Below are 16,875 nucleotides of genomic sequence, written 5' to 3'. Positions count from 1 at the left end.
GTACAGCTCGGTTTAAATGATTGACTAAAAAAAGTTTGTTGACTCAATTTTTTTTATTATTTCAGTTGTTTTCTTTAATGGAACTAAAACCACCTATTTCTCGGGCGAAGATGATCCTTATTACTAAAGCTGCCATCAAAGCTATAAAGGTAGGAAATGCACAAATATTTTTCCTTCTTGCTTTTGTAGTTGCCCTTGATTGGTTCAAGGGCACAGATGTTGGATATTGGTTCAGATCTTACCTACCTTTCACAACATCTCCACTTTGTCTCCACAAACGGCTTCTCTAGTCCCTGTACTGTCTTGTGTGGCATTCCCCTTTTCAACATGTACATGCTCCATCTTGGTGAAATCATCCGCAGACATGGGGTCAACTTCCACATGCTTGCGGATGTGGATGTGCCTCCACCCTTAACCTCTGCTACCCGGACAGAATGTCTGTCAGACATCAAGTCCTGGATGAGAGATAAGTTTCTCCAGTTGAATGTCAACAAGACCGAGGCTCTCCTGATTGGCTCTTGTCAGTGCCTCCACATCTCAGGTATTGACAGCATCACCATCCAAGGATGTACACTTCCAACTTACTGTGAGTAACGTGTGTGACTCTCAACTGTCCTTTCTACCCAACATCTGTGCCATGATCAAGCTCTGTCTTCCCCCACCTCCACAGCATTGCCCGGCTCTGCCACTACCTCTCCCCTCAGGCCGCTGAAACCCTCATCCATGTATTTATTACATCAAGGCTTGTCTATGCCAACTCCCTGCTTGTCGGCCTCCCCAACTCTTCCCTCCCCAAGCTGCACATCATCCAGAACGCTACAGCTTGTGTCCTCTCCTGCACCAGGCTCTGTGACCCTATCATCCCCACCCTCGCCCGGATCCACTGGCTACGCCATACACCAGAGGAGAGAGTTCAAAATCCTTGCCCTCGCCTTCAAGGAAGGCCCTCCATGGCTTTTTACCTCTGTGACCTGCTAAACCCATACAACCCGTCCACTCCCTCCACTCAGCCTGCTCCACATCCCCCGCCAGACCTGCCCCCATTTGGCAATCAGACCTTCAGTTTCTCTGCCCCCACCCTTTGGAACTCCCATCCCACAGTCTCTTTATCTTGCTCCCTCCCTTGCCTCCTTCAAAGCACTTCTCAAGACCCTGCTCTTCAACCGCACATTCGGCCACCCTTCTACCGCTACCCTCCCTGCCCTCCACCCTCACTGATCCAAACCCTGCTTGGGTCCAAATCCCTGACTTCGACGGCTCGGGACGTCCTCCCGATGTGAAAGGCATTTTACAATTGTAATTTGTTGTTTGTTGTTATTGCCCTGGTATTTATGTATATTTGTCTATTTTGTGTTCCTCTCTTCCATATATCCGCTTCTAGTGTTGATTTTGAGAAATTGGTTGTAGGGTATTTTTCACCGTTCAATTGTGCACTTATCAAGATTAGATATATTTGTATTAAATATATAGCGCACAAATTATAGTTTGCAAACTGGAAAATTTAAACTATTCAGCTGGAGCCTATGTACATAAATTTACACCATATGAGACCACATTTTCATGTATCAACTTCAGTTTTTTTCCCTCTACATCAGCAGGAGGTTATTTTATTCATTGTGTAATACAATTGTACCTAACATCCACCTAATGAGGGCTGAAACCTGTGCTTGGCGGATGTTGAAAGGCCAACTAGTGACTATTCTCCTGGGGGGGGTGGGGGGGGTCTCTTTGGAGCTGAACTGGCTCCAAAGTGATATGCCTGGCAATGGAAGGTCAGAATCGAGCCAGTCCTCTGTGGTGGTCTCTTGTGGTGGTTCCTGAGTCAGGCGGGTCCACAGTGTTCTAGGGCACTGGTGATGACAGCACAGTCAGCCTGGCAAGACCTGAAAGGGCAGACCAGCACTGGGGGCAGGGAGTCATCCCACTCACTTCCTGTTTACCCTGCAAGCCAAAGCTCTACCGGTTAGGGTGATCCTAGCTCAACAAGTAGTGGGAAGGCTTGCCAGAAAGCATTATCAATAGCAAGCTTTGTGGTTTTAGCTGGTTAGACTCCAGCAGTACCCAAACGCACACTCTGGGGTTCCCAAGCCTTGGCTCTTGCCAACCTGCGCCTAATACCTTCCGGAATTCGGTAAGCAGGATGCGTCCCTCCAGGAAGAGAGTGTGCATTCCATTCCAATAATCAATCTCTGGGATTTCCATGTGTAGGTGGAAATCTCAGCTTGGCTTGGATACTCTCAAACATGGTGATGGTTCTGTATGTCTCAGACATGCAGCTGACCAAAAAAAAAATGAATTGAGCTTGTAAACATTTATTTAAAAAAACTTTATTTTTCTTAGGTTTTCACAGTTATGTTTAATTTTCTTTTACCAACTTGGATTCATTGTACTTTTCGTGTAAAATCACAATCTTAAAGCTCTTAAATTTTTATATCAGCCCAAAAAGTATTGTAGATTCCAGCAGTTTTAAGATGCAAGTGATAATTCTATACCCAGAAACAAACTGATTGAAAAGGGGTGGGGGGGGGGAATACACCCATTTTCAAAATCTCAGATCTTACTATATTTTAGATTCCTGAATATGTTTGCAGAACCAGTTAAACTTGAAAGACCCTGTTTACGTCTAACTGCTCCTTCCTGGAAGAATATAAATTTTCAAATGATATTTTATTCATCTTGAAATGATGCAGCTCCATCTTTCAGTATTAAGTCTGGGGCTTAATTTACTGAACTGCGAGGAGTAAGGTGAAACATTAAGTGATGTAATCTGAGAAATGTCTTGTGAATCTCGAATAAAAAATATTAGAAATGTATTGCAGGTCTGATCAACATCTGAAAGATTCTGAGTTTTCAGGGTGAATCATGATCATCTATACTTTGAACGCTTATTTTGTTGTGCTTATTAATTGCTTGTGTTTTATGTTATTTTCAGCTTTACAAACATGTTGTGCAAATTGTAGAAAAGTTTGTCAAAAAGGTGAGTCGTGTTCATGAATTGTTGCTTTTCTTTAATTAGCATTTTTTGATTCTGTTATACGAATTATAACGTAATATCAACACTTGTTGCTTTTTATCTTGCAGTGCAAACCAGAATTTAAAGTTCCAGGATTGTATGTTATTGACTCGATTGTTCGTCAGTCCCGTCATCAGTTTGGAGCTGAGAAAGATGTTTTTGGGCCACGGTTCAGTAAAAATATTACCGCCACATTCCAATATTTATATAAATGTCCATTTGATGAGAAGGTAAGGAAGTATGTGATTGGTGATTTGGTGACAGTTGATGGTACGGGAGAATGTTTCTTGAGCATGTTTTGATACTGTTTTAATGAATTGTTTCACTTGGTAGTAAAATGCCCTTGCTGAGATCTATGTTCCCCAAGGAGTCTTCACTATTTTGAAGTCTCCAGTTGAACCCGGAGGATGCAAAATGAGGAGGAAAGAGACATTATCTATCTTATAGTTTCCTTCATTCTTTGAAAATAGGCATTGTCCACATGTACCCAGTTTCCATTGACTCGAGTCCTTGGCTGCTAATGGATCAAATTGGGAAACTTCTCATTTTAAATAGTTATTTATCACGTATTCTGTGATAAAGGCAAAACCAAACTGATTAGAATGATAATGTCCAAGCCTCTTATGGAAATGAGGTACATTACTTTACTGATGCTTCTTAAAGGGGCAAGGCTCCTTTACATTTTTTTTCATGTTTTACCCTGTCATCAGCGTGTAAGCCTGTAATTTACTGGTTAGAGTACTCGCCTCACAAGCGAGAGGGCCTGGGTTCGATTCTCGGTCAGGGCAAAATGTTGGGCAAGTTTCCTTACTCCGCACGGCTCAGTGGAGCCTAGCAGTAAGTAGGAACCTGTTTATTAGTTGATTGGCAGATCGCTTTTCTGAGGATAGTAATCCCTTCAAAAAAATAAATCCATGACTGTTTGTGCACAATTGGCTGCCGCATTTTCTCCCTCAAAATAGTCAATTAATTTTACAGTATATTCTGTGAAGTGCTTTAAGATATCTCAACGACTTGATAAGGCGCTATACCAAATGCAAGTATTATTATTAATCCAATGAGTTGCTGAGGATACCTCAAAATGAGCATTTACTAGATCAGGAGATATTCATGAATGAGAAAACAAGAATAGCCTTTTAAGAGTTTAAAATATATTGGTTGTACAAATGGGTATCCATTCAAAAAACAAACATGTTGCCGTTTTATTAAACAGAGCAAGATAGTTCGTGTGTTGAACCTATGGCAAAAGAATGGTGTGTTCAGGATTGAAGTTATACAGCCACTGTTGGATATGGCAGCAGGGACTACTGCAACCACAGCTCCACCGGCAATAGATAGTGCTGCTAATAATGCAAGTAAGTATCATTGTTTTTTGTTCATTGTGAATGGTGTATTAATGAAAACGTCCTAATAGTGCAGCAGGAAAAGATTGGTTCTTCATACTAAATATTTCCACACTGTGGAATAAGGTTCATTCTGTATCCAGACAATTAGAAATTTACAAAGAGAGACCTTTTTAAGAAATTTCTTTGCTGTTATGTGGTTTTCTACATGACTCCTCAAACATGCTGGGATAAATTAATATTTCTTAATCGTTAAAAAAAATTGTGCTCTGGTGCTTCATCTGAAATAACTGTGGCAGAAACATTTAGATCTTCAATCAGAACATTCAGCCTCCTTGTCCTCCTTGACCTCTCCTGCCTTCGACACCGTCGACCACTCCTCTCACCACAACCTTCACGGTTCTGTCCTTCACTGGTTCAAATCGTACCTCTCAGGCCGCCTCCACTTCATCTCCACAAACGGTTTCTTCTCTAGCCCCCGCACCGTCTCGTGCAGCGTTCCTCAGTGCTGTCCTTGGTCCCCTCCTCTTCAACATCTATATACTCCCTCTTGGTGACATCATCCGCAGACATGGGATCAACTTCCACATGTATGTGGATGACACCCAACTCTACCTCTCTGCCTCCACCCTTGACTCCAGGACCACTTCTGTGCTGACAGAATGTCTGTCAGACATCGTCCTGGATGAGAGCTAATTTTCTTCAGTTGAATGTCAACAAGACCGAGGCTCTCCTGATTGGCTCCCGTCAGCGCCTCCACACCTCAAGTGCTGACAGCATCACCATTCATGGATGCACACTCCACCTGACTAAGCCAGTCTGGAACCTTGGCATCATGTTTGACCCTCAACCTTATTACCCCACATCCATGCCATGAGCTGCTCTGCCTTCCCCCACGTGCGTAACATCACCCGGCTCCGCCACTGTCTCACAGCGCAGGCCGCCAAAATCCTCATAGACGCTTTCATTACATCAAGGCTTGACTATACATACTCCTTGCTTGACGGCATCCCCAACTCCTCCCTCCATCGGATGCAGATCATCCAGAACTCTGCAGCCTGTGTCCTCTCTCGTACCAGGCTCCACGACCCTATCACCCCCATCCTCGTCCAACTCCACTGGTTTCCTATCACTCAGAGGACACAGTTCAAGATTGTGGTCTTCACCTTCAAAGCCCTCCATGTACTTGCTCACCCCCTCCTCTGAGACCTCCTAACCTACTGCTCACTCCCTCCCCTCAACGGGCTCTGGTCTGCTTCATGTCCCCTGCCTCACACGCCCCACCATTGGCGGGCGGGCCTACTGCCACTCTGCCCCTACCCTCTGGAACTCCATCCCACAGCCTTGCCCCCTCCCTTGCCTCCTTCAAGACCCATCTCGAGACCCTCCTCTTCGACCGTGCTTTCGATCACCCTACTTCCCCCCCGCCATTCCCCCTCCTCAACCCCAGCTTGCTTCCAAAACACTGACTGTCCATCGCCTTGGGACATCCTCCCGACGTGAAATGCGCTATACAAATGTAATTTTGTTGTTATCTTTCAAAATAAATTCTTATTCCTCGTGCTTGGACTAAGGTGTATATTTTATTGCACCTCTCTGACTATTCCAGATGACTTCTATCTGTGGATCTGTTTAAAATGATTGTTTCAGAAAACCTTAAGAGTAGCAGTTGCACAAACTCTGAATTCTATCAACTTGTTTCTTTCTCGGCTGTTCATTGTGACTTGTAATGATTACACTAGTGAAAGACGTGATACAAGGAATCCTGTTACAAAAACAGCAGCCGTGGGTATCCTAAATGTCCTGTGCTGCTATCTGGCTCTCCAGGGAATTGAAACTCACTGCTACAAATGCCATTTCAAGCTAAGAGCTTGTTACAAGCTCAGATCTTATTAGTGAACTAAGTAGAAGAATTACTGGAGAGATTTCTAAAGCAAACCATAGTGTCTGAAAGCTGAACCTGTTAATTCCTTCATGAGCAGATAACTTGTTCAAAGACAATTGAATCAGTTTTACAGTGGATCTTAAGGGAAACCTCAACCATATCTGATTCATTTGTGGGACATTTGGAGCCTGACTAACCCTTTTCAGAGCACCTGACAAGAGAGCGCAGGCTTTGACTTCAATAACCTCTGGATCGCAGTTCCTTAGGAAAACTCGGATACGTAGCCTAAAATGTAATTTTTTTTATTGTTTATTGGTCGTTTATAGTGAAAAGAGGTTGCATTGGTATTGTTGTTCTCATCAACGTTACGTACTGATTGTAAGTGTAAGTGTGTGCTTGATTTTGTCTTCAATAGGGTCTCCTATTCCTCATCCAGCTCCTTCACAGGTTCCTCAGATAACATCCGACTCCTTGTCTGCTCTACAACAACAACTACCCAACTCCGATGCATTTGTGGCAGTAGCCCAGCTCTTTCAGTCAACTCAAGGGCAGCAGGTAAAAATAAGTGTATATAAATGTTCATATTCCGAGCTACGAGGTATCAAATTGTAATTTATACCATACAGTATGTTGTACAATGTAATCTTTTATGGCAGTACTGTTTATAAAGAACTTTTCACAGGAATATTACCTGTACCTGTGGAGCCCTGTAGCTTAGTAGTTAGAGCACTTGCCTCGCAAGCGAGAGGACCTGGGTTTGATTCCCAGGCAGGAAACCACACTCCACACACCTCTGTTTACCTAGCAGTAAGTAGGAACCCGGTTGTTAAGTTGATTCACAGATTGCTTTTCCAGGGTGGTAATCCCTTAAAAAAAAATTTGGTCATTTAATCCATGAGTGTTTCTGGGACACTACTGTGCACAGTTGGCTGCCGGGTTTCGCCTACAAAACATACAGTTAATTCACTTTGAAGTATATTCTGGGAAGCGCTTTGAGGCATTTGGAAGACATGATAAGGCGCTATATCAAATGCAAGGATTATTATTGCCCATGGATATGTTTAAACAAATTAAAGGATTAACTTTTTTGTGTTATTTCTGGTTTTACATTTGGGTAGCCTTTTATTTCATAATTTTCTAAGTACGAATCTCTCCGAGACGATGCCCAATATAAATATATAATTTAGGGCACTATATAAATGCTACAAGGGCACTGTTTAAAATGCAAGTTGTTGTTGTAATCTAGATCTGTTTTTAAATAGGTTTATAGTAACTTACCTGGAACTTTGCTTTTTGCATTAGATACAGCAGATATTGCAGAATTTCCAGCAGCCCTCCAAGCCACAGTCTCCAGCAGTGGATAACAGTATAATGTCACGGGTTGAGGCCTTTACAGCTCAGCTAAAGACTGCTGGTGCACAGCCTCCAGAACAGAAGGCTGCCTTTGATAAGGTATAAAAAAGCAAATCTATTAGGCTGGTAAGCCAGCCTTGCTAAGCCAGTCCGGAACCTTGGGGTCTTGTTTGACCCTCAACTATCCTTTCTACCCCACATCTGCGCCATGGCCCGCTCTGCCTTCCCCCACCTCTGCAATGTCGCCCGGCTCCGACACTGTCCCACATCCAGAACTCTGCAGTCCATGTCCTCTCTCGCACTAGGCTCTGGGACCCCATCACCCCCATCCTTGCCCAACTCCACTGGCTTCCCATCACACAGAGGATACAGTTCAAGATCCTGCTCCTCACCTTCCAAGACCTCCACGGTCTTGTTCCCCCCTACCTCCGACCTCCGAACACCCTACCAACCTGTTCACTCCCTCCGCTCAGCGGAATCCGGTCTGCTTCACGTACCCCGCCTTGCTCGCCCCACTATCGGTGGGCAGGCCTTCCGCCACTTTGGACCCATCCTTTGGAACTCCATCCAGCAGTACCTCCGTCTCGCCCCATCCCTTGCCACCTTGAAGATCCACCTCAAGACCCTCCTCTTTGAACGTGCTTTCGATCTCCCTGCTTCCCCCCTGCCCGCTCCCACCCCGACCCTCAGCTCGATTCCATAACTCTGTCTGTCCAGCGCCTCTGGACGTCCTCCCGACGTGAAAGACACCATACAAATGTAATTTTGTTGTTGTTGGAGGTGAATGCATTGTTTCATTGGTACATATTGATAGGCAAATAAAGAATTGTGAAGCATTCAAAATAACTCCCATTTTATACATTTTTGTGGCTCTTCCCACAGTGTTGTAACAGCATTCGTTAAGCTAGAGTGATTCTCATTTGGAATGGCTCTCTGTTCATTATCTGTTTCTACCCCACCCTCCCCCATTTGAAATGTAGAAAGACACTTGAAGATGTTTGTTTTACATTTTTTTGCAGAAGCTGCTTGACCGATTTGACTATGATGATGAGCCAGAACAAGTTGATGATGTGAAGAAAGAGGAGTCGATTCCATCTCCTGCTCAGACTTCGTTGTAAGTACCACTGAACCTGTTAAACTGTTACCATGAGACTTGTAGAATCGGTTCTATTTAAGTCTAACTAATATAGTGCGAATTATATCACTATTGTTTTTAGAAATACAGTAAGCCCTCCAGCTGTCTGGAATTCAGACCTAGCGGGACCAGGCCCGAAACCTAAAATTAAAAAAAAAATTCCACGGGCCCACATGTATGTAGGTAGTTTCCCGCTGCCTCCACCTCACCATCCTTGGTGGCCTTCATAGCTGCCAGGGATATCGATTGACTCAGATTCAATCCCGTGAGCAGAAGACAGCTTATTCACTACTTTCTGTTTGTGGCATTCAAACAATTACAATGCCAAAAAAACGGTGAATGCTGGTACGAGCATTGTAATTACACTTAGCCAGAAATTCCAGCTCGTCAGACTGGACCTCCTTCTCCATTGGGGAGTGTATACTAAAACTGGAATTAAAGGCACATTTAGAAGCATTATCTCTAAAAGCAACTTCTGTATATTTACTTTAGAAAAACATTTAATATGAATTAGTTTTTACAAAAAAGTTTTGTTTATATTCTACGTTATTCAATTTGCAAATTTAAACTAATTTTATCATATTTTATCTTTTATCTGGAGAATAGGGATTACTACCTTGAAGAGGAGCAGACTTTTTTCAAATTGTTACATAATTATTACAATTTTTTTTAAAGCCTTGATTAACAATTACTAACATCTATTTACTTAAAACCATGTATTTACTATTGAAGTAGATAGTCTAGTGTAACATAGATGGGTTTTCTATTTTCTATTAGTGGATTCTCTGAAGGTATGCAACCACCTCTATATCAGCATCTTGGAATTCAGCTTCCAAATTTGGAACAATTTCAGCAAACCTTGTTGGGTCTGCAACAGGACACATTACAGCAGGTAAGCATACAATCCATATCAAGTCCTCTGCAGCTTTTCAGCAAGCTCAGTCGACTGAACAGTTATGAATTCTAGGCTTTTTTGGCTGACTGGAATAAAAAAAATTAAATAGACAATTTAGGAATATTGGCTGCCATGTTCAGATACATCAGCATTGCTTACTTGTCATGGGATAAGCATGGTTTCTTTTCCTACGAGAAGCATTGTTTACTTTGTGTTTACAATTTGAGTAGTAACAATAATAATCCTTGCATTTCATGTAATCTAATAATTTAGTTTTTTTTATTCCTGTTTCTTTGTCAAGTGGGCTCCTATAGGTCTGAATTTTTTTTTAAAAATGTCATTACAATTTATATTTATAAAGTACCTTTCATGTCAGCAATTCTATTTGGTGAACAGTTTTGTGAGGGGTATTAAAGAGACTAGTTTGGGATTATTTTTATAAAAATTACTTTTAGATCAATCAGGTGGAACACATAGGTGTGTTTTAGCATTACATTTTTATGTTCCTATAAAAAAAGTTTTTCCTCTTCAAGGCAAAACGATAGATTTAGAACTAGTTTTATATCTGACTGCTATGCAACTAACTACAAAAGTATTAGTGTCTAGTAAATTCCTGATAACTTGACTCTGGTTTAGCTTGTTACTGTCAATATCCCGGCTGCTTCCCATGCAAAATGTTTATGAGGGACTTCTCTTTTCTTGTTACTCCACTTGACACATAACTAGTCACATTCTAGAAATTCTCGTAATTGTACTCAATGCAAAATCGATCAGATAACACTCCAGGACCCGAAACAACCTCTTGTGATCAGTGGTAAGATCCAGTGGGGGACTCAGGGGTCTCATGTTTTGGCCTCACAAAGCATTAGCTCCGGTTGGTCTCCCTTAATCACAGCCCCTCACCGTACCCTCTGATCCTGACTGACTACAAAGACTGCCAATCATGGCCCACTGACTGACAGCTCAGTCCGCGATCACAGCCAAGTTTTGTCATGTTGAAAATGATGAAGGGCACAAAACAGTGTATTTTGTTGTAAGCAAGTTGTTAGTTACATAAAGACATTTAGTTTTTTCACACCAGATCATCCTAGAGTGCACCGGTAAAAAAATAGACAGTGGCAAGTATCTTTGTTTCTTTAATATACCACGTGCCAGGATACATCTCCTGGAGAATGTATACCATTTCCAATGCGGTAACAAAAAAAAAAAAAAAATATAGAGCTCAGCAAGAGTAAGGGTGAGTTGGGGGGGGGGGGGGGGGGGGGGGGGGGGGAGGGGGGGGAAATCATGAAAACAAAGAATAGGGACTAACAGGAAAAAAGTGAAGTAAGAAAAAAAAAAACTATAGTCAGGTCTGAAGCTAACAACGATATAGGGCGGGGGGGGGGGGGGGGGGGGGGGGGGGGGGGGGGGGGGGGGGGGGGGGGGGGGGGGGGGGGGGGCGTCGGGGGGGGGGGGGGGGGGGGGGGGGGGTGACTGTACTACACTGAGACTGATACTCACTTGTAGGAGCACCAGAGAGTTCCTTAGTTATAAAGTGAACACCCTTGAGAGGATCTATCCCTATGACTCCAGTGGGCGGATGGGAAACCTCATGACAGCGGTCCTGCCCTTGAGGTGGATGCAGCCTTGGAGGATCCGTGAGTGCCCTGACTGACTCACTCCGGGATAACTTGTCTCTTGGGAGTGGATGGAGTGGGGGGGGGGGGGGGGGGGGGGGGTAACCGGGGTTTACGTGGGGGGGGGGGGGTACTGGTGTACTGTTTACTGTAATGTTTCGATCACTTGTGATTTTATTTCAGATGCCACCACCTCCCAATGGACAGTTACCTACATATGGGATGGGTCCTGTTCATTCTTATCCAGTTATGCCTCAAGCAGTCATGCCCCCAGCATCTGTTCAATCTGTGTTTCAGCCAGACTATCGGACCCTAAATGAGCCACAACAGGTAAATTAAAAAAAACTATTCGATAATTTCCCTTATGCAATTCATTTTAACGTAGTATAAGTTAATGTTGACATTTGTGTGTTTTTGAAGGAAGTAGATATGGAGATTGAAAAGCCTGATATGCAAGAATCAAAGCGTCATCACATGGAAAACAGGAGGTCGCGCACTCGGTCTGGATCAAGGTCAGTCGTATGAGGGGGGAAGAGAGTTAGCAGTGTATCTTGTAACCTTTTTGTAATGTGTGTTTTTATTATTTATTAGCTGTACCAGTTGCAGCTTCGCTTGCAACCAAAGGATCCAATATGGAATGTAGATTGACACACAGACAGACACACACAGATATTTTGTCTTTATCTATACCCAGCTGGGAATATTCCTATGGGAGGACTCAGTGGGAGCAATCCTTTAATATATTTTCTCTCATGGTCTCTCTGTCTCAGTCTCAGTCTCTCTCTCTTGTCTCTCGCAGTCTGTCTCTCAGTCTTTCGCTGTCTCCCACAAAACACAGTCACTACATTTTATAATTTGAAAGTGAGTGTTCCCAGCGACTTTTTGTTTTCAGATTTCCAGCATCTGCAGTATTTTGTGTTTTGTTACACTTTATAATATATTCTCTCTCCCAATCTGTCTGTCTCTCTCTCAGTCTCACTGTCTGTCCCACATGGGAGGACTCTAGCTCCCATGACAACCAGAAAAAGTGCCATACATTTGTTGCAGAATCTAGATGTATCTCTGAACGGTGTGTGCTTTCCTCTGTCGCTACGTAATTGTAGAATACGATGCATACCTCATATTTTGGGGCTCAATTAGAGCTTTTTTTAATATAGCTCATCAACGATAGGTGATTCCCCCCAAAAAAAGTATGCCCATATCACTGCCAGATGCAAGACCTTTCTGATGAGGTATAAATTATGTATCTCCGTCAATCGGTTATTGTGTGATTGTCAGATACACTGACACGGATGGATGGACATACATTGGTGTTTCATTAGTATAAATTTACCATAAATACTTCAACTTTGAAATCAGTAAAAATGATCAGATAGCTTTATCCTGAGTATCCAAAGCTTAATTTTACTGGATACATTAGCTCCATGTACCCGCTTATTACCTCTGATTGGTTTTGTTTAGTTTCTCATTCAGATAAATATACTATTTTGTTTTGCCCACCATCATTCATCAAGATTATGGAATTAAATATTGTTGTCTGATTTCAGGGCCTTGAGGGCCTCCTAGATCAGGGGTCAAGACAAATTCTTCACTGAATCTTGCCATTTTGTATCTCACAATCTTTATTATTGAACTGAGATGCATCTTTACTCACAGGCATTCAATTCCAGTAGTTTGTGTCCTTGATCTCTCAATCTTTTGACCAACAGAGGGTATAATATAAATAGGGCTTCTGATTTTCGGTTATAACCAAAAACCTCCGATAAAACACCCCCGATACAAAAAAAACTTTCAATCGGCTTTTATCCATTAAACGCAGCAAAGCCCTGTAAATGGTTACCTGTCTGACGCCAACTGCGCATGTATTACTCTTTCTCCATCTCTCCCTCTGCCCTCCGTGTGCTCAGGGGCATCTGGAGGCGTGTTTCTGAGAGGAGAGAGGCACTGCGCATGCATTAACAATCTTAATCAGTTTATATCACAGCAAGTAAAATTCTAATGTAAAACATGTCTGATTAGTGTATGTGCATAGAACATGCATAAATGTGCATGGAATTATAACATTAATGTAACAGAATTGACAAAATATTAAATTTATAAAATAGGGAGTTATTAAAGTAATTCAGGCTTAAAATGGAAAAGCATGAAGTGATAATGAAAAAAATCCTGCAAAATAAGTTGTAAATGCAAATCCCTCTTAGATCACCCAAGAGGAGGCGTTCTCGATCTGGGTCTAGGTCACGAAGATCAAGACATAAACGTTCTCGATCAAGATCCAGAGAAAGAGAAAGGCGTAGACACTCTCCACGATCACGATCTCAGGAGAGGCGCGAAAGAGAAAAGGAAAGAGAACGGAGGCAGAAGGGACTTCCATCAATTAAGTCTAAAACTGTCAGTGGTAAGTGCTTTGAATTTATATTCGCAACTCATTGGAATATTTTTACGTTTAGAGTTTACTGAAATTTTTAGATTAAAAAAATCATTAAAACATTGACTGACTAACTCGGTTGGTAACGCATTTGCCTCTGAATCAGGAGGTTGTGCATTCAAACCACATGTTGAGACTTTAGATTCGTATAGTCTTTACTCCAATACACTGTTGAGGGAATGAACACTACTTATTTTTAATGAGTTTTTTTTTTCTTTGATGCTATCAAAATTAGACATTCTGAGCATAAACTTACTTGTGATTTTTTTGTTTCTAGTCTGCAGTACAACACTTTGGATAGGACAACTGGACAAAAGGGCAACACAACAGGATGTTGCAAACCTGCTGGAAGAGTTTGGCCAGATAGAATCTTTGAATGTAAGTATTTATTAATCCCCAATTTAAAATTATCATGAATATTTATCTAATGTTTACTCAAGTAGCTATGCTTCCTCATTTTCCATCCTCCAGATGCGAATGGGTTCAACTTTATGATAATAATCCTTACATTTGATATAGCGCTTTTCACGTCTTCTCGACGTCTCAAAGCGCTTCACAGAATAGACTGTAAAGTGAATTGACTGTATATTTGTGAGCGAAACACGGCAGCCAATTGCGCACAGCAGTGTCCCACAATCAGTCGCGGATTGAAAATGACCATTTTTTATTGTTTTTGTTTTTTGGAGGGATTATTATTAGGCGTGTGGAGGAAGGAAACTTGCTCAAGGTTTCGCCCTGCCTGGGATTGAACTCAGGTGTCTCGCTTGCCAGGCGAGTGCTCTAACCACTGAGCTACAGGACTTCACAATTACCAGATGAAATATGGGAAAATCAAAGGGGGGCATTTAGAAAGCTTTACTTTCATAAGCTTTAAGGTGCATCATTCACACAACTCTTGTAACCCCTTCCCCTCTTCCTCATCTTTTCTTTCATGCTTTTTATACACTCGCCCTCATGCTGATTTACCTCTTGCTCTTTCAGCTTTGCTAACTTTGGATTTATGTTGTACCACAGATGATTCCTCCAAGAGGCTGTGCTTACATTGTGATGGTTCACAGACAAGATGCGTACCGAGCTTTACAGAAACTAAGCAGAGGAACGTTTAAAGTCAACCAAAAGCCTATAAAGGTATGAATTGCAAGTACAGTAACACTAGATCTAATATCCTCTGCTATCTGAACTAGTACTATTTGAGTAGTGATTAACTCTTTGTTACTTATTATGATTTATATTGCAAATACAAATGTTCAACATCACGTTATTACTGAGTAAATAGTGAGTCATATTGTTTTTTAATTTTACCCAAAAGTTATACTTTTTTTTCAATACACTTTTTTAATTACTAAGCAGCAACATTAATATTGTAATAACTTCTGCCACTGTAAAAGAATTATGTTTTTAAGGAATTGTTGACAATTCTAAAGGCATCAAACTTCTATTAATTGATGCTTTCAAAGATTTTTCAAACTTTGCATGAAATATTAAGAAACATTAATCTTTCATTTTTAAATCCAAAATACAATTATGTTGTATAGACCTATAACCTATACACTGACAGATTAATGATCTTAATTTTTGAGCAATGTATGCAAAATAAAGTTCTTCATTTTTTTCAGATTGCCTGGGCCTTAACCAAAGGAATGAAAGCAGAATATAAACAGTTTTGGGATGTGGAACTTGGAGTATCTTATATTCCATGGGATAAAGTAAAACCTGAAGAACTGGAAGTTTTGTGTGAGGGTGGGATGCTGGATAATGAAACACTTTGTCCAGGTAAGAAGCAAGCATTTCACCCAGTGTTTCAGGAAGAAAAAATCTGTGGTATAGATGCTAGAAATTTGAACATAAAGAGTCCGTTAATCCCATTTTTTGTAATACGCCCCTTCCCCCAAAACCCTATTTCTGTTCGCTTTTTCCATAAGCTATTAAATTTTCCCAAGTGCCTAACTCTTAAATTAATGAGATAAGCTCAACTTCAATAGCCACTTTGGTAACAAACTCCACATCCTTCCACCACTTTCTGATCAAAAACAATTCCCATTATGCTTCTAGTTGAGCCGAATGGTCTATTTTCTTACCACATTGCTCTATGTAACGTTTTACTCTAAGTTCTTATGAGTTCAGTACAATTGAACCCTTCCTCAGATATTATACATTTGAATGTTTTTATAATAAAAGTTGTTTGTAGTATTTATTCTTTGTAGAATGAATGTAATTACTTTATGTATACCAGATTGGAAGACTATAACGAAGACACCAGTAGCTGTTGCTGATACTGCTGAAAATGGTGGCACAGCAGTGACAAAACCAGAAGAAATGCCTCAAACATCCATGCCCTTACCTGTACAGGTGAGGTTGGATCTTGGTTGAAATTTGCCAAATAAACATTTTTTTTTGTTATTTTTCTTTCCTCTTATACAGAGGTGCTGACTATTTCTGGGATAGTTTCCTGGGTGCCAACTGTCCATACCTCATTAAGATACCTGCTTATGTATGAACCTAGATAGGCTGTTTAAGTGTATGGAAGAAACACAGTCAAACCCAATCATATACTCATCGGTTGCCAACACACTTTCCAACAGAGAAACTAAAAAAAAGTAAACTCTGCTTATTTTTATCTCAAGTCCAGAATCCAAATATCAATTATGGCTTATTACTGATAGCAGAAACCTTACTTTCCAACAGAGGAAGTAAACAAAAGTAAACTATGCTTATTTTTATCTCAAGTCCAGAATCCAAATGTCAATTATGGTTTATTACTGATAGTAGAAACCTCACAATAGATGAGGAATTATACCTGCAAATCTCTGGGTTGGTACTAAATGATTATGTGCCATCTCGTACACTGGAGCTATCTATTCTCGTCATTCCCAAAATGTTTTCTCATTCCCAGTGTCATATCAATGCAAGATCAAAGCTACTTTAGATTGAAAGCCAACGTTAAGATACATACATAGTATGATGAAATTGCTTGAATAGACACTTCTCTCACTAAAATTTGTCATGTTTTGTTATAAACAGCAGAATCTGGTTAATGGTAATGGTTAATGGTACGTCTTGTCTACCACTTTAGTCTTGTGTGCAAGAAAAAGCTTCTGTGTTGTATCGTATTAATTGGTAATGATGAACAAGATGTGGAAAGGATTTTTCAACTGTTATTTGCCTATGATAATGAACAACAAAAAGGAAGTAAAATTATTGTTT

General features: G+C 41.2%; 1 protein-coding gene across 1 annotated transcript in view; it reads left to right on the top strand.

The window, feature by feature from the left end:
* Window positions 1-16,875, top strand: part of scaf4a (SR-related CTD-associated factor 4a) — a 55,268-nt gene that overhangs the window by 24,226 nt on the left and 14,167 nt on the right. The window contains exons 2-16 of the mRNA XM_007904059.2: window positions 66-149; window positions 2,933-2,977; window positions 3,082-3,243; window positions 4,227-4,368; window positions 6,657-6,796; window positions 7,544-7,693; window positions 8,614-8,708; window positions 9,507-9,621; window positions 11,427-11,573; window positions 11,664-11,755; window positions 13,445-13,641; window positions 13,949-14,049; window positions 14,686-14,799; window positions 15,288-15,444; window positions 15,905-16,020. Of these exons, the coding sequence (XP_007902250.1) occupies window positions 66-149; window positions 2,933-2,977; window positions 3,082-3,243; window positions 4,227-4,368; window positions 6,657-6,796; window positions 7,544-7,693; window positions 8,614-8,708; window positions 9,507-9,621; window positions 11,427-11,573; window positions 11,664-11,755; window positions 13,445-13,641; window positions 13,949-14,049; window positions 14,686-14,799; window positions 15,288-15,444; window positions 15,905-16,020 (1,857 nt within the window). The remainder of the gene's footprint in view (window positions 1-65; window positions 150-2,932; window positions 2,978-3,081; window positions 3,244-4,226; window positions 4,369-6,656; window positions 6,797-7,543; window positions 7,694-8,613; window positions 8,709-9,506; window positions 9,622-11,426; window positions 11,574-11,663; window positions 11,756-13,444; window positions 13,642-13,948; window positions 14,050-14,685; window positions 14,800-15,287; window positions 15,445-15,904; window positions 16,021-16,875) is intronic.

Source organism: Callorhinchus milii, unplaced genomic scaffold (genome assembly GCF_018977255.1).
Source record: "Callorhinchus milii isolate IMCB2004 unplaced genomic scaffold, IMCB_Cmil_1.0 Scaffold4, whole genome shotgun sequence".
In the NCBI taxonomy this organism is placed as follows: domain Eukaryota; kingdom Metazoa; phylum Chordata; class Chondrichthyes; order Chimaeriformes; family Callorhinchidae; genus Callorhinchus; species Callorhinchus milii.
This window is presented reverse-complemented; position numbering and strand designations above follow the sequence as displayed.